This window comes from Poecilia mexicana, unplaced genomic scaffold (genome assembly GCF_051168715.1).
Source record: "Poecilia mexicana isolate PSO_F unplaced genomic scaffold, ASM5116871v1 scaffold_22, whole genome shotgun sequence".
Lineage (NCBI taxonomy): Eukaryota > Metazoa > Chordata > Actinopteri > Cyprinodontiformes > Poeciliidae > Poecilia > Poecilia mexicana.
The window spans coordinates 5775717-5802468 of record NW_028263391.1 but is presented as its reverse complement, the minus strand read 5'-3'; the positions used below and the strand labels follow the sequence as shown (position 1 = coordinate 5802468).

The following is a 26752-nucleotide window of genomic DNA, read 5'->3' as shown; positions in this document are numbered from 1 at the left end:
CCCTAATACATCCAGTTATTGACAAATATTTTCCTTCAACTTGAGGGTATATACTAGATAGCTAGTATGGTAGCTAGCAAGGGCTTGCTGATATCCTTGCGAGCTAAACAGCTAGGTAGGAATGGTATTAGGTTACTGATAAAAATTTTTCCTTAAACTTGAGGGTATATACTAGATAGCTAAGAAGAGTATATTTGAGTAGCTAGCGAAGGCTAGCTGACACCCTTGGTAGCTAGCTAGTACGGGTTATCAGATAAAATATTTTCCTTTAACTTGAGAGTTATGTGATATTTTGTCTTGGTCTATCACATATAGCCCTAATAAAATATACTACGTTTGTATTCAGAAAAATGTGAAAAAGTGTGATTGGTATGAATACTTTTGCAACACATGAGCGCTGAGACCATCCTCCTGACTCCTCCTGGTTGCTTCTGACCAAGCGGTGTATTTGTGTAGTTAGCACTGGGAGCACTGGGAGAAGGCAGAGGAGCTTGATCTTTTCACAGATTAACTGTTTCATGCCCTACTGTGTAACTTTTTTTGTAAAAGTTACACAGTCCAGCTGTAAGGCTCACACTGAGACGCCGTCTCATCATCTGCTGGTGCGTTTCTCCTTCAGGACCACTTCACGTCCCCCGACGAGTACGACGAGCCGGCTATCCTCTACGAGGCCATCTCGTCGCACCAGCAGAACCTGGTCATTGCTCACGAGGGCGACCCGGCCTGGAGGAGCGCCGTGCTGTCCAACGCCCCGTCGCTCCTCGCCCTGCGCCACGTGCTGGACGAAGGCACCGAGTACAAGATCATCATGCTCAATCGCCGGTTCCTCAGCTTCCGCGTCATCAAGGTGGCACCAGTTCAAACCGGATTTGGCGACCCGCTGTTGTGTGACACGCTGATTTAACAAGAACCTCTCCTGCTTTTGTGGGACAGGTGAACAAGGAATGCGTCCGAGGCCTCTGGGCCGGGCAGCAGCAGGAGCTGGTGTTCCTGAGAAACAGAAATCCTGAGCGAGGGAGCATCCAGAACGCCAAGCAGGCCCTGCGGAACATGATCAACTCGTCCTGCGACCAGCCCATCGGGTATCCCATCTACGTGTCTCCGCTGACCACCTCCTACTGCAACACACACCCGCAGCTCGGACACATCCTGGGAGGGCCCATCAGCATCGCCAACATCCGCAACTTCGTCGTCAGCACCTGGCACAGGTTCGGGACGCTTATGGAAACGCACTTCCAACATCAGCACAACGTTACAGATGTGCTAGTCGTGTTTGTGTGTTAAATATGTCGGGTAAAAATGAGACAAAAAACCTTTTTTATTGCAGGTTAAGAAAAGGTTGTGGCGCCGGCTGTAACAGCGGAGGGAATATCGAGGATTCGGACGCAGGCGGGTTGTCGTGCGGCAGCGGGAACGGGATGGGAGGAGATTCTCACCAGAGCTCGGTGTCACACGGTGGAACCACCGGACCCGCTCCCCCTCACTCTTACCAGCCCCATTCTCTAGGTGAGGCGACTATTTTAAGATGTTTGCCAAATAAAAGTCCACTGTTTTTAGTGGACTTTTATGTGACTCAATTAAAAAAAACACTTTATTAATTCTAAAGAGAAATGAAATGTTGTTGTAAATCATATGATCCAAGTGTCTTCAAAGAGTCGCTGTGATTATGTGGGCAGGAAGGATCTCCAGTAGCAGTCAGTTTAGCAATGAATCTGAAGAGGCCTCTGACTGAAGACTGTTACTGTATAAATGCCTTATATGTTAACAGCTCAGTATCTGGGCAATGTTCCACAGCAGCATTTCCTTAATGACACCTGCTTTTGAGATACGGTTGTTAGTAAAAAAGAAAGAAAGAAAAAACACCTGGTTGCCATGGTTATGCGTCATAGCTGTGTGAATGCAAAGATCCTTCCAGTTACTTTGATAGCCCAACACAACATGGTGGATAATGTAAAAGAGTGAACAACATCCCGTCATTGTTACTTAACTCAACTCAAAAAATTTATTGCTAAACTTTAAAAAATCTTAAAAAATAAAATACATTAAAAGAAATGTGCTTTCAGTTTGACAATTTTGGCCCTCTGGGCAAAAGGTTTGAGCATCCCTGACAAATGCTTAAATTGCAGCTTTTGTTACATTTTCAGAACCAATCTGTTTGAAAAACCTGTTCCCCTCCTCGCCTGCGGTGGCGCTGCACCAAGAACTACTGAAGGAAATGACAAAAACTGCAGAAGAAGACACTGAGCGCAACTTCCTTCTTCAGGAAATGTAAACAAAAATAGAGTGGCATCAGATTTTAGCATTCATAGGATTTCTCTTTTGTCTTTGGTAAAACAAATAACATTCCATTTCTTCCTCTGGTGCATTGTTTCGGTTTTACTTACCCAGAATGCCCTGCGCTACAGTTAGCTTTTTTTGGTCCGTGTCAGAGTTTGTTGCGCGTTCACACCTCCCCAAACAAACCGGACTTTTCAAGACAAACAAACTAGAGTTTTGATTTATTGCGGGCCAAACAGGTCTGGTGTCAGGGAGTCTATAAACTGCTCCATTGTAGCTCCATCTGAATGTTTCAGGTTCTCCTGCTGGAAGCTGAACCTTCACCTGAGTTACCACAGGCCTCTTGGCTGCTTCACTAATTAATGCTCTCAGTCTGACATTTTATATGTAAGGCTATGCTCTGGTAGGGCTGCTGGGTAATATTCTCTCTAATCTCAGATGATGGATTGAGCAGACAGACCTAACCACGTTCTGCGTTCCTTAGTCTTCACGACGCGGTTTCCTTAGTGTTCTCCAAGTCCTTCCCAGAACAGCATTTCTGTTTCTGAGATTAAATAACACCGCCGACGAATTCCCGGCTTTTCGCACGTCTGAAAAACAAAACCTTTTGGACCTGTTTTGTACCTCCGTGCCCAGGCACCAGCCAGAGCTCCCAGTCGGTCCAGTCCGGTCTGGTTCGTCAGTCCCCGGCCCGCGCCTCCATGGCCAGCCAGTCCTCGTCCTACCGCTACAGCAGCAGCCGTCATTCGTCGCTGCGCACCTCCACCACGGGCCTGGAGCCCTGCCGCCGTTCCTCCACCAGCCAGCTGTCCCTGCGCACGCTGCCCACCTCGCTGCAGCTGCGGCTGGGCTCCACGTCCGACCCCGCCGGCCCGTCCTCCTCCCTCTCCAGCCACAGCATCCCGCCCTGCAAGCGTCACACCCTGGTGGGCCTGCTGGGAAACGACGGTGTGTGCAGCGCCGTGACGGACCCGCTCAGCCAGCTCCACAACCATCACCACTACCCGCAGCAGCACAACCCCACCGTCTCCACAGTACGGAGGGACGACATCTCGTACAGAGTGCAGGTTTGAGACTTTTAAAAAAAAAAAAATTTAAAGATGACGTGTTATGTAAAATACACTCTTTTGTCCATTTGGGTCTCCAGTGCTTCTAAAAACCCACCGAGCCATTTTTTTGGTAATACGGTAATGTTTTTTGGTCTCTGGAAAAGGAGCTGTTCAAAAACCTCCAGAAAGTAACGTCACAAATCAGCAGGCACTGCCCGTTACCTAGCAACCCCAGCAGAGCTTCAGCATGTTTGGTCAGCAGGTTTTATCATTTTAAATGGCTGCTGGAAAAGACAAGAAACAACTTGCTACATTCTTGTTGGTTGTGCAGGAGGCTCCACTTCTGCTTTTCAAAGATGCACGGTTGTACAATTGCTGTTTACAGCCGTTTTCATGTGCGAGTGTAGACGTTGAGTTGGGGGCCGTGGCCAGCAGCAGATTATTTGGATTTGAAGTGACAAGAGGCCCTAAAACATTCTGAAAGCTCAAAACAGACGAAACTGAGCAGACTAAAGTCTCATTATCTAAAAAGGGTTTTCTACAAAATATGTAATGAACATGTTTTGGATAGCCCACAGACTTAAACTGTTCAAGGAAGCATGATAGGTCACCTTTAAATATAAGAAATTGTAGCGTTATGCTTGTCAGATTCGTGTGTTTGTGAATTTATCAGCTTTGATTTAAGTCTCTGTGTTTTTGTTTTAGATTGTGGACGTGACTCAGGTGTTGGAGAACATGAACCTGCCGAAGCGGAAGGAGCTGCTGTGGCCCGACGAGGCGATGAGACTGAGGGCAGGACGGACCTGCTGGAGGGACTGGAGCCCCGTCGAGGGCATGGAAGGTCATGTAAGTCGGCCGTGAACGTTAATTTGGTCAGCTACAAAATCTGGATTTTCCCCGTTAGAATTAGGGGTGGGCGATATGGACTTTAAGTTTTATCACGATATTTTTTGATAACGATAAAAATGACGATAAGAATATTTATTACTTCTTTTTTAGGTAACTGTAGGGCTGTGACTGCATGGAGTGTGTTATTTTGACTTTATTGTCATTTGACTTTTTCTTGTAGTATTATGAAGTTATTATCGTATAATAGCAACTTTTGTTCATTATAAACAAAATATTCTGACTTTTTACTCACATTATTACAACTTCACTCAGGCAATATTGTGTCTTATCATAACACTACAACATTTTTTTCTCATGTTATTACAACTTTATTCTAAAATATTATGACTCTTTGTTCTTGTATTATGACTTTATTGCGACTTTTTTTTCTCGTAGTAATTTTTTTTTTTTTCTTAGCCAGGCTCTAATACTCTGTCGTACATAAGAGGCAAGATTTTATTTTTTTCTTTCTTTTGTTGTTCATTTCTTTTAAGTTGACTAAAGTCGCCTAATTACATTAGTAGCCGCCCAGGGTTAAAAAAAACAAACTCCCATTTCCTCTCCATACTTGCCTCATAAATTTGATTGGCTGCTTCTCTCCTGTGTCGCCCCCTGCAGGTGATTCACCGGTGGTTGCCTTGTAGCCGAGACCCAGCCAGTCGCTCCCACATCAACAAGACCATCCTGCTGGTACAGGTGGAAGATAAGCTAGTGCCCATCATTGACACTGGGGTCATCGAGTTGGGTGCCGAGGTTTGAGACTATCCAGCCAAGCACACACAGCCGCACACAATGACCAGGTTGCTTGTGTGGAGACGCCCAGGCCTCCTCCCACCCTGCACCCTCCACCGCCCCCCCCCCCCCATCCGGCCCCTGGCTTTTCAGCAGGAGGCCAGATCCTGCAGACAATGGGGGAATGGGAGCTTCCCCCTTCGCTCCCGTTCCTCAGCGCCAAGGGGGAAAGGAAGCCAGGAAAACGTGCAAACACGGGCAGAGTCTCCATTCGTCGTACACGCTTTGCCGCATCCACAGTATCTGCCTTGCGTTGCATCTCAGAAATGCTGCATGACGGTAAACAACGCTTACGTTAAGTTATTCTTTGCTGCTGGTGATTTCATTTCTATGCATCACATCTACAGTTTTCTTAGATTTTTTTTTTAATTATAATTACAAAGCGTAAGACCAGAGGAGGTTTTTTTTTTTTGTTTGTTTGTTTTTTTGCCAAATAATTCTGATTTGCTATGGTTTTATACAAGTGAAAGCTTTCTCTCACTTTATTATTATTATTTTTTGGCTGCCAAGACTGCAGAGGAAGTTATCATGCAGAACGGAGACAAGTGGGTCCCCAACCAACTCTGCTTGATTGTTGTCATTCCTTTTTGTGGATTAGTTAGATTTTTTTTTTTTTTGCAAGATTAAGCTGCGCAAAGAATTAAACAACTTGCATTACTTTTTCTTTTTTTTTTTTCTTTTTGTTTTTTACAGTGATGCACTACAATCTTTAGATCACGTTTTATTTATTACAGACTCTGAATGACCATGGTTACCGATGCCTTGGGGAATGACAAAAATGCAATCATTATTCTGTTTTCGGACATTTTTGTTTCGACTTTTTCAGTTTGATAAACTTGAAAATAACTTTTTACTGTATATGAATTTATCTATACATATATATATTTACACAAATATATATATATATATAATGTCTATATCTAAAAGATTTTGTTTTCGATATTTATTACTGTGAACATAGTATTTTTTTTCTTTTCCTTTTGGGACAAAGCTTAATGTATTAAGGACCATCAGTTGAAAACAAGATGCCGCTTTTTTTCTTTCTTTTTCTTTTTTTTTGATGGACTGTTTCACTATTTAACTTGATTCTTTTCTATATGGAGAAATAAAAAGTTTGATTTATTGTTCTTTATTGCACCTCCTCATTTTGTGTTTTCTGTTGATTCAGTGGCTGACATTTCAGAAGTGTTTTAACTTCCACATTTCAAACTACGCTGACTTTGTTCTCGTTTATGTGGATTTTATCTGATCTGATCCAAAACAGAGCAGCGTGCGATATCGAAATATTTGGGGGGTTTTCTACACCGTTTCATTTTCACCCTCTAAACAAAATCTACTGCAACTAGTAAAACAAACTAATGTTCAACTCAGATATGAGCACTTATGAACATCGCTGTTTTAGGTTCTTATTTGGAAAAAGTTGTAAAATTACTTTGTTTACCGCATAATATTGAGTTTAATTTGACAAACTGCAGCAAATAGTTCCAGTAAAAACAAATGTTCAAACTAATACAAGAGCTAAGTTTCTACAAGACGGTTTAAATAAAATAAAAAAGTGAAACTCTAAAATTAGTTACCAGAATGTAACCTCATAGGAGGAATAGATTATAGGTACAATTTAGGTTTTATACACCAGGGGATTTACAGCGACATTTTAGTTGTGAAAGTTTTTTTTCCTCAATTATTTAATCAGAGTTTACTGGTTAAGATTCTCCGTGCAAGAAGCCATATGTCTTAAGATTTACTTTTCCTTGCATATTTTGCACAAGATCTAAGCAAATAAACTCAGTTTGGTAAAGAGTGGAGAAGATAAAAATCCATATCCAGGAATGTCATGCAAAACAAAAGGTTAGGTAACAGATTTTCTTATCCTCGTCCTTTATCAGGATTCCCTGACCTAAATAAATATTCGAGAACATCTGTGCACATGTTCAAAGCAGTCCAGAAAATCACATTTACAGTTTTTGTTGTTGTTTTGTTTTCAATGAAGATGAACTAAAGTGTTAACATATGGAAGATATTAAAAGTTTTGTCGTGACCAATGAGCTGCACGGCGATCTGCTTGGTGACGTTTCATAGCAACATATCTACATGTTGCGTCCTTCCATGTGACTACAGGAAAGTGAGTCTCTTTACTTTGACTAGTCCGCCTGCTGACTGGATCAAGTTCTGTCGATCTGCTAAATCTAAAGGACGATTCTACTTATTGATATAATCCAAACTACAAACTAATGTGAAAAGGAGAAAATTGTTTCTCTTACTGAACTCTATTTATCAATAGGAATCATAAACTTCATGTGTCCAGGACATTTTTTTTTTGTTTTGTTTTTGTTGTATTTGTAGATTCTCCAGGCGGCTTCAGTCAAACATCGCGTCCTCTTCCAAGCAGTCTCTTATCTCGAGAATGTTTTTATCTGAACTTCAGAGAAGCATTGATCTGTAAAACATGTCGATTTTTTTTGTCAAAGTGTAATCTTTGTTTTCATGATGGTTTGTTTTGTTCCGAACGCTTAAGAATCCACGTAGACGAATCTTCAAATTAAGTGAAGCTTGGTTTCTGCTAAATATGCGAGTCATAAACAGGAAGCTCCAGCTTCCTGTTTATCTCTGCGCTTTTAAAGCCATTAAGTCTTAGACTCTAATGACAGCTTGCATCTTTATGGAAAAGGGAAAGAAAGCTTTGAGTTTTTCCTGCCCTGCAATATGCACCGAAACGGTCAGAACTTGTTTTGTTCCACTGAACGTTCTCAGCTCCATTTTAAGAAGCCGACAGCAGAAACCCCTTCCACAGTTTTAAAATCAGTGATGTCAGTAACGCACTCCTTTGTAACACGTTAATGATGTCTGACCACTTCTTTTTCAGTAACGAGTAATCTAACGCGTTACTATTCCAAATCCAGCAATCAGACAAAAGTTACTTTTCCAAATCACTGTGCGTTACTATTTTCTTTAGTAATGTCATTTTATTTCCTCTCCGCGTCTCGTGGAGCGACCGCCGTTTCTACGCGACATTTATCAGCTGATCAGAAACATGAACAATGGAGGCAAAAGTGGCTCTTTGGCTCACTTAATATATCAAATGATGAAATATTGCTCTGTTTTTGTTTTTGTTTTGTTTTGTTTTGTTTTATTTTGTTTTTTTCCCCCATTCTTTTTCAAGTGTCGCCATGGAAAAACACTGACTATCCTGGCCCCTGTGGTAAATTTGGTCCAGCCTCCAAACCTAACTCCTTATTTCTATAAATATTTTAGTAATACTTTTTACAGTACCAGAATGTTCACATGACTTTTATACTTTTGGCTGTCTGAGGACACATTTTGAATATTAAATCAGGTGTTATGATCAGTTGATCAGTACTTGAGTAGTTTACCAAATACTTTTTACACTTGCTTAATAAAATGTGTTTTTAAGGTATGCTACTGTGATTGGAGTACAATTTTGGGATACTCTAACATGAATGATTGCTCTACGGATCACTTTTTAAAAACAAAAAACACAGCCATAAAATAATGTCTGACTGCAGTGGAAGTCCCACCCCATGAGAGTAGGGCGACGTGCCCTTATTTTAACTTCTGAAAGTGGCAACCCTAGATGGAGGAGATTGATTGTTTTGACAGATTATCTGTAACAAACTGCTACGACATCATGACAGCCTTAATAAATATGGAGAAAACATATTTTTATTAAAGTTATGTACTGCAGTTTGAATAAAATGCAACTACATAGCATTTTTTGAGAACTCTGGATTGCTTTATGTATATTTTGGACGTTGCCTACACTCTAAAAAGAAAATAGTTGAACAAACTTAATTGAATTGCTTCTATGGGTAACAAGCAATTCAATAAAGTTTATCCAACTTAATTTATTAAGTTTAACCAATTCAATATATTATAATCATCCAAGTCAATTTGTTAAATTTTTTTTAACAAATTTATTAAGTATGTTTAAGATAACAGATTTAAGTCAGTCTTACTCAAATCCTTTAGTTTACTTAAAAAAAAAAGGTAAATAGACTGAACTTATATAGAGCTTTTCCAGTCATTTTGACCACTCAAAGCACTTTACACTAGAGTCACATTCACCTGTACGCACTCACACATTTATACACAGGTTGGTTAAGTGCCTTGCCCAGGGGCACATTGACACATGGCAGGAGGAAGCTGCCATGTGTCAATGGCAGCTTGACACATGGCAAGCTGCCATGTGTCTTCTTTTTTCCTGGTTTCTGCTAGAAAACAGTCAAGTTTCTCTAACAGTCCAGTCAAATCCAAGCCATAACGCCATAAATACCCTGATTAACGTTTTTAGCAAGCTTTATCTGTTATTTTACATCAAAAAGTGTCTGTAACCGTTTTCTTCCTGTTTGTTTTTATTTGAACTGAATTTAATCAAAATTTTGATTAAATAGAGGGTAGAGTAGTTGTCACAAGACAACTACTCTACCCACAGAGCCACGGTCACTTACCAGGGAATCTGTCCCTGGTTAGCTTGAGTCATGGTGTCAGATGAGGGATACAAATATGGTATTGAACTTAATTATTTCAAGTAAAGTCAAAGTAAACAGGTCATTTAAGGAAAAGATTTGAAACTTTTAAATTAGAGTGTATTTAGAGGACACTGTAAAAACAGTATTACAGCCCAAAATATTTAGTTTGGAACTACTTAAAAGTTTGAGTTGACTTTCTGTAGAATTAAGTCAAAGAGATTTTAAATGTTTATTAGAACAAAATAAATGATTTGAGTAAGAGTGACTTAAATTTGTCATGTTAAACCCCCTTATGAATTAAGTTATAAAAACTTAGGAAATTGAGATGGAACGACTTAGTGAAATGAGTTGGACGATCATAATAAATTAGGTCGGTCAGACATAGTATACAAAACTGGCATTGAACTCAATTGTTTTAAGTAAAGTCAAAGTGAAAAGTTCCCTTTGGTTAAAGATTTGTAAGTTTTGAGTTAAATGAACACAAAAAAGTAAGTTGTCATTAGCAAAAGCAAAAGAATTAAGTGAAATTAACGTAAATAAGTCCATAAGATGAACTGCAGCCCAAATACACTTTTTAGAGTGTATGACTGTTGCATGTGGGGAGAGACATTTCAGTAAAAGAAAAAATGTAAGCAACCTACTTGCATACAGTATGTAAACTGATGGATGTAAAATTCATGCGCAGTAAATATTGTGTTAGTATTGGACCAAATAAAGCAAGGCAGTTGCAAGCCTTTAAAATTGTGATGCTCTTTGTGGGTCAAATGGACTCAAGAAATTGTAACAGCAGCTGCGCGAGGGGGGCCAAATCTAACTTTTTGTCACTGGCCCCAAGATTCCTGGCAGCGCCCCTGCTACCAACTGTGCAAACCTTTTTAAATAATGATAAGTAATAATAAGTGTATAAATACTGGAGGCTCTGGTTCCCCAGCAGAAGGTTCACAATCTGAAGGCTGGACATCTGAAGGCTGGACATCTGAAGGCTTGACAGCTGAAGGCTGGACATCTGAAGGCTTGACATCTGAAGGCTGGACATCTGAAGGCTTGACATCTGAAGGCTCGACGACTGAAGGCTCGACGGCTGAAGGCTCGACATCTGAAGGCTGGACATCTGAAGGCTGGACATCTGAAGGCTCGACAAATGAAGGCTCGAAATCTGAAGGCTGGACATCTGAAGGCTTGACATCTGAAGGCTTGACATCTGAAGGCTCGACAGCTGAAGGCTCACCAGCTGGAGACTCGACATCTGAAGGCTCGACAAATGAAGGCTCGACAGCTGAAGGCTCTCCAGGTGAAGGCTCGACATCTGAAGGCTCGACAAATGAAGGCTCTCCAGCTGGAGACTCGACATCTGAAGGCTCGACAAATGAAGGCTCGACAGCTGAAGGCTCTCCAGCTGGAGACTCGACATCTGAAGGCTCACCAGGTGGAGACTCTGGCTCGCTAGAACTGCGCAAGCTGGAAGCCCTGGGACTTGCGGAGGGCTAAGGGACCTTGTCGCAGGAGTCGGATGTGGCATGGGGAACCTTCTTGGGTCCGGAATCGACGGAAGCACAGAGAGGCGTAATGCGTCCGGAGTCAACGGAAGCACAGAGAGGCATCATGGGGCCATTACTGACGGAGGCACAGAGAGGCAAGACACTATTGACCCTAACTTAGAGAATTGGTGTCTCACAGCATTAACAGCACCAGAAAAAAGCCTTGAAACAAGGCTGCCTCTCTTTTTCTGGAGCTTTTTTAGGTGACTTTCTAGACGCGACACAATCGCATCGTTGACCTCCCTGTTCTGCATGAAGGACAGCGTCCATCCAGCAGAACACCCGAAGGTTTTAGTGATCTCACTAAAAACCCTTTTGCTCAGGGCAGGAATCCATTTCTGCTGGATTTTGTATCGCCGTCCCTCAATTTCAGCCCAGATTTGATCAACAATGCGATCATGTGTCTCTCTCAGGCAGTTAAGATACCAATGTGCCTTAGACTTCCTGAGTCCTCGAGACATCAACAACTGTACAAAAAGTCGGACCGCGTCTTTTCGCTCTACCTCAAGTGATTTTCTCATTGTTCTCAGTTCCTGGACGAACCAGATGACAGGATTCACCAGAGAACTGAATTCTAACCCCACCTTGAGCCACTCTGTGGGGTCCTGGTCATCTGAGGGAGCTGTCACCATCGATATAACATGCTTTATAAAAAGCATGTTAAATACCTCTGTGCACTCGTCTTTTATAGTCTCCTCAATGCCCATGGCCTGGGCGAATGCCTGAGAAACTATATTCTCAAATGTGGCTTTCAAGTCCTGATATGTGAACTCTCGGTTCTCAACCAGGTCTGAAACCACATCTGAAAAGACGTCCGTCAGATATTTCAAGAGATGTTTGGTGTTCTCTCTGATGCCCTCATATCCCAATGTCAAATCCTCCCAATGCTCCTCCGGGATTTGTCTGTAATATTCCTCAATCGCCGGAATTGCAAAGTTGTCCACTAAAACCTGGAGATCTTCTCTTATTGAATTCAGCGGAGCCATTTTGCTGGATTAGACGCAGATCCTCTTCTCCTCAAACTGACTTGGAATGAGGTAGAATTTTACCAACAGGAGTTATATACGTGTTACACAACAAAGCGCTGGTGACATCACAAACTATGACGTATCAGCATAGGAATACATGCAGAGCTATGACGTAATCGGCCTGCAAGTGTTCTGACGATCTGAGCTACCTCGTCACTTTGTCTTATCTGACCACTTCTTTTTCAGTAACGAGTAATCTAACGCATTGCTATTCCAAATCCCCCAATCAGATAAAAGTTACTTTTCCAAATCACTGTGCGTTACTATTTTCTTTAGTAATGTCACTTTATTTCCTCTGCGCGTCTCGTGGAGCGACCGCCGTTTCTACGGGACATTTATCAGCTGATCAGAAACATGAACAATGGAGGGAGGAGGGAGATGCGCATTTTGTTGCTGGAAAATCAAGAACCATTTTGAGTTTCTGTCAAGTCCGATTCTTATAAGTGACTTTGGGCTTGTTTTTTCTTTCTTTTTTTTTCTTTTTTTTAATAAAGTTGCTAGCAAACTTAATGAGTTGCGGTTTTTTGGGCTTGTTTTTGAACATGAAGTTGCTCATAAGCGGAGACACATAATAAGACCCAGATGTTGTCTGACATCCGGGTAGTTTTAGTCAGGCTCTCCCTGTCCACCATTTCCCAGATGAACAGGGAAATGTTAATCTCTGTCTTTGTTAATGTCGAAGTAAATAAATACAAATATACATATAAAAAAGATGGTCTCTTTCATCCTCTGAGCTCGGGTCCTCTACCAGAGGCCTGGGATCTTGAGGGTTCTGCGCAGTATCTTGGCTGTCCCTAGAACTGCACATTTTTGGACTGAGATGTCTGATGTTGTTCCTGGGCTTTGTTGTAGCCACTGCTCCAGTTTGGGGGTGACTGCCCTGAGGGCCCCAATGACCACAGGCACCACTGTGGTCTTCAGTTCCAGTATATATACTGGAACTGGAATATATATATATATATATATATATATATATATATATATATATATATATATATATATATATATATATATATATATATATATATATATATATATATATGTATATATATATATATGTATATATATATATATATATATATACATATATATATATGTATATATACATATATATATATATATATATATATATATATATATATATATATATATATATATATATATATATATATATATATATATATATATATATATATATATATATATATATATACATACATATGGAAATGGAAATTGGATGAAAGAATAACAATAATTTGTTCCAATCAACATGCCACAAGTGTAATAACTGGGGTTATGCCCAATATTTAGAGGGGAAAATCCAATTCCTGCTATGTTTAGCTCAGAACTTGGAAAGTAAATTGTAAAGTGAGTGCAAAGACCATAAAAGTGCTCAGTGGTCAATGTTGTCAAATCACCCTAAAGAAACTCATAAATAGGAGTCCCCTAAGGGCGCATATAGGGAACAGTTAATATGTAATGTATATATGTTAATGTGTAATTGTATGCCGATAACATAGTCATCTTTATTATAGCAAAATAATCCTGAAGAGGCAGCAAGAACTTGTTCCTTGTCCTTTGCACACACAGAAAATTAATTGAACTTATGCTAAATTTAGGAGGAAAACATTCGAACACCATACACCATACCTTCTGGATGATGAAGAGCTGAAACTAGTTAAAGTCCTGTCCTTAAAGACTCATATTAAGACCATCACTATCAAAGCATAATCTGAAAAGTTGAAGCAGATATGGTGATTAAAAATGGTCAAAACAATCTACACATAACCGCTGTAAAGATCTAGATCAATATGAGATGTTACATTTTGAAAACTTTCAAAACATTTTACAATGTTTTAAACACCTTAGTGCCACCTGTAATAAACAAGTACCTTAAAAACTGTCCTGAAATATCAAACACAACTTATTGAACAAAACTGGCAACCAGTGGAGATTGTAACATTCCTTTAGGAATTTGGTCTGAAATTTTCAGAAAACTGCTTTTTAATAAATTTTGTTCTATGGATTGATCTGCTTCTAACTTTAATATACGGATCAAGCCCTGGTGCTTTTAAGTGCCAGTTGAAGGTGTGGCTCATCAGTCTTGTGATCATGATTCATATGTGTCTTTCTGGGCTTCACCTTTGTTACAGTGGTGTGCCAGCTGTGTTTCGTGTGCGCAGTTGGATAGAGACACATAAGCTGTATTTGTTCGAGAATATACACTACCCGAGTTCAAAAAAAAAAAGCAACCTGAGTTCTTAAAAGAAAGCAACGTGACACTACATTGATCTGATCCTGTAGTCAAGTCTTCTTTTTCATTTATTTGCAGTATCTTATTTCTAACACCTGATATCATTAAAGCTGTGTTTTCTATCATAATTCCACAACACCAGGACTATGATCCTATTTGATTATGAAGGTACTCTGTGCTCTAGTTTTTTTTTGGTTTCACTAAAAAAACTTGCTGGCAGGTCTGTGCCTGAGTTTGTTTGAATCACATGATCTTTTACAGTTAAGGCCCGCCCACCGCGCGCTCTGATTGGCTGATGCGCTTTTCCCGACGTCGCTTATAAACCTGCCTTGCCAGCCCTTTCGGGATGCACATCTAGCCGAACCACCTCTTCAGAACCGTCTGAACCAAGGCATTAAAGGTAATTAAACAGCTACGTGTTTTATTTCTGTCATAAATGTTGCATTATTTTGTGACGTTGGAGAGTCAGAAATATCTGACTGTTTTTTATTTTAAAAATAAAAAGTAGTTGGCTACTGTGCTGCTCCCGCGGCTTCGCTAGCTTCCCAGAATGGATGTGTCATGTGACAACAGGCATCAGGTGGCTGGTTAGCAGTCTGATTGTGTCTTTAATCCTCCATATGTGTGCTTCTCTGTCCCGGTGGTAGTATTTACTTTACTGCGTGGTTAAGATTCCCTAAAAAGAACGTTTTTATTCTGTTTCTCACCCACACAGGGCTCCTGAATTAGGCGACAGAATAATGCGTCAGGCGGTGCTGCTCTCGCTGCTCGGCCTCAGCGTCGGGCTGGTCCTCGGGTATCCCGCTCCGGAGGAGCCGGACTCTGGGAAGCACTGGGTGGTTATCGTGGCCGGCTCCAACGGCTGGTACAACTACAGGCACCAGGTAAAACGGGAACAAACGTGGGGCTGTGGGAATGACTCATGGCTTGTTGTTTTTTTTATTCCCCCCGAAACCCGCACTCGCCCCAGATAACACAGACACATTGCACTGCAGATAAGCTTCCTTCCACGTCGCTTTGCGCTTTCCCAGCTTCCCAGGAAGTTTGTTTCACCGCGTGAACGTGCTTGTTAACCCGCATGGTCTGTGTGTTCCTCGCGCAGGCCGACGTCTGCCATGCCTACCAGATTGTCCACAGGAATGGCATCCCGGACGAGCAGATTGTGGTCATGATGTACGATGACTTGGCACAAAACGAGGCGTGAGTTTGCTTTTCTTACTGTTTCTTTACTTCTCCTTTCCTCTAAAGAGTTCAGAAACTGCATGCCTATTATTCATTTCTTAATAAGTTATAAGACTACAAATGAACTTACAGGAGGGATTGTTAACTGTTTACATTTGTGGTTCTCAAGCTGTGGTGCATGTACCATTGGTGGTACTTGGGATGGTTGTATTTGCACTCAGGAGAAATATTATTATTATGTGCAATGCAACAAATTAGCAATCATGCAGTGAAAGAAACAGATTCCAGCAGCTATTTATGTCATGTTCAGATTAAGGGGGCGTTTACACGACAATGATCCAACAAAATAAGTCGATGCCCCCCTTGTTAAACTCGTCTGGAGCCGGGGCTGGTCCGTAGTTCTCTAGATAAGAGCGCTGAACAAGCAGCCGTGTATTTTGCCACCTGGGCGGTGCGGAGCGGTGAAGAGACGCTGGGGGAACCCTATCTGATGGGGAAAGACGAATTGTAGTAATACCAGCATTGTGAGTAGTTTCTTCTTCTGTGGATTGTAGGAAGCAGCTATGTTTTGCGTCATACTATGCATGAGCTGGGGATTCTCTGGAAGAAAAGATCTATTTTCTGTTTACACAACAACGGACATCGGTACGTTTCAGAAACATCGCTCTCTGGAACCCGTTTTCAATCTGTGCCGTTAGAGAAAACATTCGGTGGTTTCGTGTAAATGTACAGTACAAACACAACAAAACTCTTCCGTTTTCACCCGAAATTGTCGCATAAACGGGGCCTAATTTTGAAGTTGGAATATGAATATGAATATGAATATGTTCACCATGTTCCAGTTCCATCTCTGCTTGACGTGCTCAGTTATAAAACATATGTGCACAATGCATTTCTCCACATCTTTGCATAGAGCCGTGTGTGTGAAGCATTTAAAGAAATACAATATGATAATTTATTACTGTATATTTAATCTAAAAAGTAATCATAACCAGCTTTTTAAATGGTATTGCACTTAGTGCGTTTACAAGTAATAACATATAAGTACAACATTCTGTGTTTAATCTGATGGGTTTTCACCATTTAATTATATAAAACAAACTTATAATCTTACGATATCGCGTTATTAATACAAATATTTCAAACTATAGTGAATAAAATGATCTGCAACAATAATAAAAAATATTGATCTTTACAGTTGTTACTTGTACAATAGTGTTATTGTAAATAGATAGACATTCTCTAAATTATATAAGGGTTTTAAAATGAACAACTTTTCCCCTCAGATGCTCTTTACAGACTAACACAGTAATAACCAGATGATTTTATTTCATCGCCTGCTTAAGAGATATTGCTGGTCGAACGTTTCTAATTGTAGTTTTAAATCAGCTTTCCATTAATTATTTCCAAACATGCTAAATAACAGTGTAGGCTACCAGCCAGCTTGGTTAGCTGTGTGCCGCAAATAAAGGAGGAGTAAGAAGACGGGCTTGTCACGCTGGTACTTCCTCTTGCAGATTATTAAGATGCTTCACATTGTTTTGGTAAATCTGGGTTCTTTTGAAATCCAACCTTGGTATAAAAGATCATTGAGAGATGCAAAAGATATAAATATTAGGCACAGAAAATCTGCCAGTGAGCTAGTTTTCAAAATAAAGCGGCTGAGCTCAGGTTGATTTGGTGAGAAACGTAGCACAATAGAGTCGTTTTGTCAGAGTCAGAGAAAGTCGTCGGGACTTTTTTTTAGAAAACATTGGGAATATTTCCACCATAGGGGCATCCTTGTCACACATCTTTAAACCACAGTAGAACAAACCAAAAAAAATCCGGCTTCCCTGTCTCTGTGGCACACCAGCCTTGTGTCGTTAATCATGAAGAGGCTCGGCTAAAGTCACGAGGAAACGCTGATGGTGCTTCCTTATCAGTCGGTTTGACCCGACGTCGGGTGAAAGAGGCGCAGACACAGTAGTTTTAGGATAGAGATTTCATTAAAAAACAAAAAAACAAAAAAAAACATATAACATAAGAAGGACTATGATTTTCAACTCAGTTTGCTCATTTGGTTGAAAAAAATAAAGAAAATTTTATGTTTCTGTCCAATCAGATTTCTAATTGTTACAGTTATTCTGTAAATAATTTCTCTTTTATCAGTGGTTTTGTTGCAATCAAAGCATCAAATATTGTTTTACCACATGATAACTCACTTTTTTTATTTTAATATCAACAAAAAGTCATTTCTTCAGCAATAGGCTCTGTTGACTTATTTATTTGAGCTGCATGGTGGATTAAACGCAGCCTATGATTGACTTTTAAATGCAGTAAACAGGAATCCTCCTTATCTCTGACTCCAGAAAGTGGGTGAAGTCACTTTTTACATGTGGAGTGTGCTGTAATGTGACGTTATTATGGAGATCTGGGTCAGTGGTTAATGAATAACGAACACGGCCAACACAGGTTCTCTTATACAGTACGTACAGACCAGGCGGATTTGTTATATCCAAATAATGACGTGATTTCTGGGACGGAGACGATGATCTGCAGCTCGACATCATGTGATTGTTGAATATAAAGTCAGCAAAGTGCTGCAGCGTTCTCACCGGCTCTGTCACCTGACACGTGAATCATTATCCTTCGCCTGTTTCCTCGTCAGCTCTTCAAAACCCTTTGTCAGCTCTCTGCGCTTCCTTTTTTCTGAACTCGAACCATTTTGTTGTTTCCAGAAACCCCACCCCTGGAATATTGATCAACAAGCCCAACGGCACAGATGTGTACAAGGGAGTGCTTAAAGACTACGTCGGGGATGTGAGTCGTTCAGAACCAGCTTTAGTGGAAAAACTGTAAATGGCACAGCTATGAATGAAAGTAAACTTTGTTCTTTGTGTGTGTGTGTTTTTTTGTTTTTGTTTTTGTTTTGGGTTGTTGGCAGGATGTGACCCCAGAAAACTTCTTGGCGGTTCTGAAGGGAGACGCCTCGGCAGTCAAAGGTGGTTCTGGAAAGGTGTTGAAGAGGTAAGTGGGAAACAAGAGGAAGAAAAGCTTATTTTTGTTTTAGAAAGACAACACCTGACACAGCACACCTGGTTCATCTGGTTTATTTAGTGTTTTTTTGGTAACATTATTTTCTTTCTTTTTGTTTTCTCTTTGGCAGCGGCCCCAACGATCATGTGTTTGTGTACTTCACTGACCACGGGGCACCTGGAATTCTGGCTTTCCCCAACGATGATGTGAGCATTCCTGTCTCTGTTTTCTTAAGACCTAAACTGCAGATTAAAACTTTTTGCTCATATCAGTTTATCATATTGCAAGAAGATGTCAGAACGGCCTTCCTGCTGTGAGTCGATACTATTATTATCGGAAGGTGACGTCACATATAAACAAATATTTTTACGACAAAGACAAAAGAATTGTGCATCTGATATTTTTTGACAAATTTATATTTGTGTGAAGCACAGCTAGCACGACAGAAAAACAATCTTTGTGTGTGTATTGCAGAGAATCCAGACCTAAAGTCTGAAAAACATATAAAAAAAAAAAACATAAAAAACATTTGCTGTGCTTTATTCACCCTTCCTGTTATCTCCTAAAAGTTTTGCTCTTTCTTGCCGGCTGATGAAGCTACAAATATGCCGTTGAAAATTGTTTCCTTTTACATAACTTGTTACGTCTTTGAGCTTATTCTAAATTCATACTCAAAAAACAAATAAAATAAATTTTTCAGTCGTTCTCAGTCAGTAACTACTTCCACACCGAAGAGTGTTGTCACCACGACTGGGCATTGCTCAATATGGTTCATTTTCTGATTGAAAAAAGATCAGATTTTTGAGCTTTCACCTATGCTTTAAAATCTAAATTAAGATCTGTCATTTATATGATTATAAATCAGTTTGAAAAGTTTCTGCACACTGGAGCTTCACTAGAATGAACCTGCACAAGTTTTGGACATTATCTGATTATGCCGACATCTGCTACTTCTTGTTAACCAGTTTGACTTTGCAACTTTGAGATTCAGAGTTGGTCTGTAGGTCGAACAGCAGAGTGATGCAAAACAGTCACAAACAAAACTGCTGAGTCTGACGTTTGTCCAAAACAAACAAACAAACAAAAAAACTCGACCCTGTCGCCGTTTGCTTTGTCTCTCATGTTCTGTAACGGTGGAGACAAACAGACAGATTCCCTAGTCAGCGCCCGCTGCCTTGGTGACGTAACGTCTGTCAGTCTGCAGCAGACACTGCGTCTATTCATCCCGCTTCCAGTTAAAATTCCTCTTGTTTTTCAGCTCCACGTTGAAGATCTCCAAAGCACCATCCAGTACATGCATCAAAACAAGATGTACAAAAAGGTGAGCCTCTGGACACGAGATCAGAGACGTTCTGGTCAAAGGATGCAGAATACTGACATGTTCTTCCTCCACAGATGGTGTTTTATATCGAAGCGTGTGAGTCTGGGTCGATGATGAAGAAACTGCCTGATAACATCGATGGTGAGCAGAACTTTGACTTGAAGCCACTGATACAACGTCTCAGATTGAGTCAGAGTCATGTGGTTCGTTTCTTCTTTGCTGTTATCGTTTGTCCCGTCTAGACTGGACTTTGATCCTCTTTTAGCCTTCTGGTCCTTTTTAGATGTTTGTCTGAACTCTGTGATGTCAGCTTTAAAGCTTGTGGCCATTTCTGAGCATCATGCGATAAACAGACCCTGCTTACAGTTCAAAGGTCAAGAATCAAAGACTTTCTTTCCTAGAAATCATCACCTGATCATGATTTAAGTATACTTCACTTCTCAAATAGAAACTTTCTTCCATATTTAGTAACCAGAATGACATCAACTTCATTTGTTGGCATTTCTGTGTGTTTGTAGCAGCAAAATGAGAATGCACTTCCCCGGGTTATTTGACAGATTATTGTGGAAATTTATTCGACTAATAAAAACAAAGATAATGAAAACATGAAATAAGCAAGTTGCTACAGCTCGAGAAGCAAAGTTGAGTATCTGTGAGCTGGTTCTCCTGTTTGCCTGATGGTAGTAGTGTAAATAGTTAATGAAGAAAGTGTAAGGACTCACTGCTCCTTCAGAGGCTGTGAAAATGATCCTGGACAGAGGATATGGACTAGAACCGGGTCAGAACCAGCCGAGACACTCTGAGATTGTTTTAGGCGTTACAGTTTTAAACTACTAAAACTACTGTTCACATTATTTAAATTCTTTTTAATAGGAAGTTAGAACCAATGATTGTTTTTTTTCTGGTTCTATGGAGCATCGAGAGATTCCACGTTGCCACTTCCTCACATGTTGCTGCTCACTGCCACTCAGCTGGCTAAAACAAGAGGTTTTTCCTCAAACTCATAGAAAAGATTGATTTGGCTGTTTGAAAATATTTCAGACTGACATTTCATGGAAACTAAAGGAGCACAACCCATTACACATTTATTTATTTTACAATTTAGGTGACAAAAGATTAGCAGTAAGTGCCATTGGTTTGCTAAAACCTGTCAACGCAACATGCTGGTGGCAAAAAACCAACAATTTAAGTTGACAGTTTCATTTAGTTATTTGAAACGTTAAAGTTGGCTAAATACAAGTTATTAAAGTATTTTGGTTAGTGATGTCTGTCGAATCGCAGCTGAAGTAGCGGTGTAACCCGAGGTCGCCTGTGTTTTTTTTTTTGTTTTTTTGTTAGTGTACGCCACCACTGCAGCCAACGATCACGAGTCTTCATACGCCTGTTACTATGACGAGAGCAGGGACACCTACCTGGGCGACTGGTACAGCGTTAACTGGATGGAGGACTCTGACGTGGTGCGTGATGTTAGAGTTCAAGGAAGCAGTCGGGCTTTAAATGCGTATCTGTCAGTTACTTGAATTAAGTAAATGTATTTATATTGGTAGGTTTTGAGTTCAACGTGTTGAAACGTCTCGATTAACGTTTTAGGAAGTGGGGAACCTGAGTGAACTGACATTTCTGCAGCCAGCTGCTGCTCTGAGATATTTTTAACATGTCTAAAAAAGTTTTTCTTTCTGAGATTTCTGCAACTCTGAGGAAGCTTCTGAAAAGATACAGCGGTTAAGAAACTTGTGTATTTTCATAAAAATTCATATACATTTTAAAGAAATATACAAAAATCTGGAAGCAGATTTTTATACACACTGTATAAAAAGACGACATCCTTTTTTTCTCCACAGTCAGATGAAAATGTCATTGTGAAATGTTTAATTCTCTTTAAATTCAGCAGTTTTAGCAGCAGTTTGTCTGAATTGTCTAAAACTGTATGACTAAATGATATTTGATTAACTTTACTACTTATATCAAAGTTGCTGACACTCACTTTCTCAGCTCTACTCATAATTTTTTAGTTGGTAAAACCTTCAGACTTTGTTTATCGAGGCATTTTGTCTCTTGTTTCCTTTGAGTCATTTTCCGTTTGGAGGACCCGTTGATTACCAAACCTTAACTTCCCATCTGACTATGAATATAAACTGTATGACTCTGACTGCCTTCAGTCGGCATCTTCATAAATTACCTCCAAGACACAAAAGCCACTTTTTCACTCTCTTTTTGAAGTCTTGGCTGATTTCTTTACATTTGTTTCTTTATGCTTCCATGTGATGATCATCGTCTGAACCTTTATGCTACTCATTTACACAACAATAACGTAGATTTCGCTCTCCATTTTAGAAATAATTGTCGGTAATCCCAGCTTGACCTAAAACGGGAAAGGGACGGTGGGATTTGATGTCAGACAGTGAGAACAGAAATGTTCTGTAAAAAGTGTATTTTTATGCAGTTTATGCAAAAACATGGTTTCAACTGTATGGGTTAGGAAAAAATACGTTCTCTGCTCCAAACACCTGTTGTCGGATGAGCAGGAAAAGGAAGTGGTGAATGTTTGTAAAAGCAGCTGCAGCAAGTTGCTTTTGAAAAGAAGAATTAGATCTGACATAAAAGAGATCTGCTGTTGGAGGGGAAAAAAAACTTTAAACAGAAACTTCATCATGAACATTTACTGCAAACCAGAACGGATGCGGTAATTTTTCTCTTACACAAGATTGTAGGAGAAAACATGTTGTTTTTAAAGCCTGGGTTATTTGAGTAAATATTCATGTTTATTTTGCGGTGTGACATTGGGTTCCCAGGAGGACCTGACCAAGGAAACTCTATTGAAGCAGTTCAAAATTGTGAGGACCGAAACCAACACCAGCCACGTCCAGCAGTTCGGCAACAAGGTGAGAGACGGGAAACTCCAGAGTTGTGTCTATAGTTTATTCTTGGTGTTTTATTATTTTGCTTTTGTTTGTCTTTCTGCAGACTTTGGCCCACATAAAGGTTATCCAGTTTCAGGGGAACCCAAAAACATACAGGCCACCTGCTCCTCAGGTGACCAACCCACCAATCACAGAGAAGGACCTGACCCCGAGCCCCGACGTCCCCCTGGCCATCCTGAAGAGGAAGCTCATGTCCTCCAATGACATCAGAGCGGCGCGGGCCCTGCTGGCGGAGATCAGCTCCCACCTCAAGGTAGAGGAGAAATCCCCCCCCATCTCCCCTCTAGGGGGCGCTCCAAAACTTTGGACGTTTCAAACTGATGATTCGTTTGCGTGCGTTCAGGTCAAGGAGACTTTGGCTGAGACCATGCGCCACATCGTGGAGAAGGTGACCGGCAGCATGCTGAAGACGGAGGAGGTTTTGAACGACAGATCCGATCTCTCCCAGCACGGCTGCTACAAGGCTGCCGTCAACCACTACAAACGCAGCTGCTTCAACTGGCACAAGCCTGAGGTAAGAGGCAACGCTACCGGTCACTGAATAGGGCTGGACGGCGAGTGGCTGAGAGACGCATCGCCTTATAAACGTTTCAGATCAGACAATTTGGTTTTAAACATCTGGAATGCTGCCATAAAATAAAATTTTAAAAAGCGGTTTTTATTTTTATGCAGTTTTGAGGCACATTGGTGAAACCTGAAACTGCTGCTGTGCAAGTTACTCATTAGTGATATTGAGTAAATTGTAGGGGCGACATGGACTTAAAGTTTTATCACGACATTTTGTGTTATTAGTGTTACTAGACAACAATAAAAGCAAAGATATGTTAATCACTTCTTATTTTAGTAACTGTTTGCCTGTGCCTGCGTGGCTCAGCATTTATAGCCTCACAAGCACAAATACTGTTCTTGGAAACATTCCCATTTGATAAAAAATGCATTTGTGTCAATAAAGAGCACATAGTGACTTCATTTACTCATATTTTCAAGTTTATTGATATTTATTGATGCGTTCATTGAAGACACAGTGAAGAAAGTAGTAAAACTAACAATCCTAACAATTTATTTTGTTTTTTAATATCATTAATTAGAATTTATTGTGGCAAAAATAAATCAAAATTAACATCATGATAAGAAATGCATCATGATAAACGATAAACGATACGATAAACGCCCACCCTAGTTGCTAGGTAACCAAAGAGTGAGTGAGTTAGTTCATGCCACCAATATTTGCTTTAGTTGGCCGTGAGATATTGAGTGGCTAAAACATTTCCTCTGCCTACATCTCCCAGAATGCTGTGCACTTCTGGATCGGAGTTCAGTGAATACTCTCTATATTGAATATTTTAGGAGTCCTATTATCTATTGCCATATATATTGCTATCGATTTCTTGTCTGAACTCGGACCAGCGATCAGACTGATCCAGATCATTGTGGTTGATGAGATGAGCATTTTGGACTGCATGACTGAAATTCTTTCACGTGACACGAGTTTGGTTCTGCTTCAAAACAGGAAGTGCATCTTTTCTGACAGACTGTTCATCAGAAATGACACACACAGCTGGCATTAATCCAAAACTGTGGCTGGCACGCTCTGATAGAAGGATAGCAGGACGGTTTGTAAGCTGATGGACCTTTAAAGTAATACAACTAAAGGTTGTCAAAAGAAAACATGTGATATAAACGTTCTGCTTTTTAATAGATTTTCTGAGCATTTCTGAGTCTGCTCTGCAATATCTCCTGTTTATCGACTTCCAGCAGCTCCACACAACTCTTCATTTTTAGTGAATGCGACAAAATGTTGGACATTTGTACCCAAGTATGTTTGGAATGTGAAATATGCAGCATACACCTGAGATATAAAAATGATTAGATATGTCAGGAAATCTATAACCAAGTAACCTGAAAATTAATAAATGCAGGGAATACAATAAAAGAATAGAAAGTATTCTGTTCTTTGCTATTTCAGATGATGAATTGAACAGGTGAAGTTCAAAGCAGCTGGTTGCTCTGACTTATTAAAGGGGGTCTGAATAAAGAGGTAGTAAAACAATCAATTATAACGCAATTATACACCAGTTTATGTCAAACCATCACATAAAATTTCAGTAATTTATGTTTCATTTTGTGGTTGTAAAGTGACAAACTGTGAAAATTCAAATATTAGCAGAAAAGCACGATTTAAAGAAATGAACTACATTACAGTACGTTTTACATTCACATCAGGGGTGTCCAAAGTGTGGCCTGGGGGCCATTTACGGCCCGTTGACAGATGTTGTGCGGCCCACAAGAATTCAAGAATGAGGTGGTGGTGGAAGCACATTGAGATTTTCTTTATTTTTAATCAGGTCGAAAATGATTACAGACAAATTAAAATCTCACAATAGAAGATTTTGTCTACAGTACAAAGTATTCAATACTCAGGCTTTGTGTACTTTTCAATAAAAAAATTACTAAAATCTGGTTTTAAATGCTCAGAATTGACAAAAAGAATTTCTATTTTCATTCGAGACATTAAAATATTCAGAGTGAATCACTTTCTTTTAATGAAGCAAAAACCCTTTTTACATTTTGAATCTATAATAATTACACTTCCCCTTCCAAAAAAAACAAGATTTCTTACTTTGTGACTTAGTTTATTGTTTAGTAGGCAAAAAATAAAATAAAATTACAGTATTTTGGGAATTTTTAGTCCACATGTGACAAAAATGTTGGTGGTTGACATATTCTTTTTAAGTCAGTGGATTCCCCACGTCGTTTCTCGTTCAGCTGTAAGGCTGGAATCAGAAAATCTTCTTCTTCTTCTCCTGGAACTTCCTGACCTTTTGGTCGCCCGTAGCAACCCAGAATCTGGCTGATTATTTACGTGTTGAACTGATACGGAGACGTTTCTGACATGTAATGCCTGTTTTTTTTTAGTTTGAGTATGCGCTGAGGCATCTGTATGCTCTGGTGAACCTGTGTGAAAGGGGATACCCTGCTGAGAGGTAACGTCCACTTCCCTGTTTTTAAACCACGTTTTTATTCTGCATTTGTAATGTCGTAACTGTTAAACCTGAAGTGTCATTTTTAATGTGAAAATGACTCAGCTTTTGTAAAAGAAGCGGTTTTCTCCATTAGAGGAATGCTTTTTGTTTCATGTGTTGTTGCCAAGTATTTATTCAACATTAGTGAAATGGATCGACATCCTCGTTTGGCGCAGTCGTTGGTAATTTTGTGTCGTTTTCTTGTTTCCCAGCATCCTCATGGCCATGGACGCTGTGTGTCCCTTCAGCAAGTAAAAACCACTAAAACCACTTGTGGCCTCAAACTGAGCAGCTTCTGGACGGAGCTGAGAAACTTCATTTTGCACTGCTGAGGAATCAATCTGATGTGGAGTTGACGTTATTGTTTCATGAACACACTATAGCACGTTTTTACCCTGCTGTTTGATTTTACCTAGAATTTTTACGCTTTATGATGATGTTGCACTATCACTGTGAAGTTTGTCAATAATGGTTTACTGCTTCTTCTGCCTGTTGTTTTTTTTAAGAATATAGGACAAATGTAACACTGAGATTCCTCTGAGCTTTATCTGTTGGATCAAGTGTCTTACTTTGATGTTTGATTGAGATGTAAAGGATGATCCCTAAGCCATGAAAGCTATTTGAGTCTCAAGATACTTTATTGTACTTCAGAGATTTTAAAATTAAAATGTGACAAACCAGAACTGGTAGTTTTTATTTATCTGTTTTTTTTATTATTATTATTTTACCTTTTAGGTGAATCCAAACAAATATAAAGCATATAAACCCACAAAAAGTATCAGTATGCAGTAAAAATAACAGCAATTTCATTAAATCTGCCTGAAATGCATAATAGAAATTAGATTTTTCTTATGAAAATATGCTTAATTCTTCTTTTTGTTTTATATATTTGAGGGCTATAAGATACCCACATGTCAAGGCAGATTATTTTATTTTCTGTGTTGATTTTATTACTACTTTTTTTGGATCATCTT

General features: G+C 39.8%; 3 protein-coding genes across 3 annotated transcripts in view; 2 read left to right on the top strand and 1 right to left on the bottom strand.

Annotated features, from left to right (window-relative positions):
• The window catches only part of pcnx1 (pecanex 1), a 40170-nt gene extending 34027 nt beyond the window's left edge, over positions 1-6143 (top strand). The window contains exons 31-36 of the mRNA XM_014975903.2: positions 620-847; positions 934-1208; positions 1328-1506; positions 2914-3344; positions 4032-4172; positions 4833-6143. Of these exons, the coding sequence (XP_014831389.2) occupies positions 620-847; positions 934-1208; positions 1328-1506; positions 2914-3344; positions 4032-4172; positions 4833-4973 (1395 nt within the window). The 3' untranslated portion in view covers positions 4974-6143. The remainder of the gene's footprint in view (positions 1-619; positions 848-933; positions 1209-1327; positions 1507-2913; positions 3345-4031; positions 4173-4832) is intronic.
• Positions 6144-11093: 4950 nt separating this feature from the next.
• On the bottom strand, positions 11094-12927 carry LOC148152780 (uncharacterized). Its single transcript, XM_088002832.1, has one exon. It carries the CDS (start codon positions 12015-12017, stop codon positions 11094-11096), a length of 924 nt encoding a protein of 307 aa, XP_087858958.1. The 5' UTR covers positions 12018-12927.
• Positions 12928-14606: 1679 nt separating this feature from the next.
• Positions 14607-26461, top strand: lgmn (legumain). Its single transcript, XM_014968827.2, has 14 exons — positions 14607-14713; positions 15029-15197; positions 15416-15513; positions 18216-18297; positions 18422-18504; positions 18644-18719; positions 19772-19834; positions 19909-19975; positions 21173-21291; positions 22627-22716; positions 22799-23008; positions 23099-23269; positions 25672-25739; positions 25991-26461. The coding sequence occupies exons 2-14, from the start codon at positions 15054-15056 to the stop codon at positions 26031-26033; spliced, it is 1314 nt and encodes a 437-aa protein (XP_014824313.2). The 5' UTR covers positions 14607-14713; positions 15029-15053; the 3' UTR covers positions 26034-26461.
• The last annotated feature ends 291 nt before the right edge of the window (positions 26462-26752 follow it).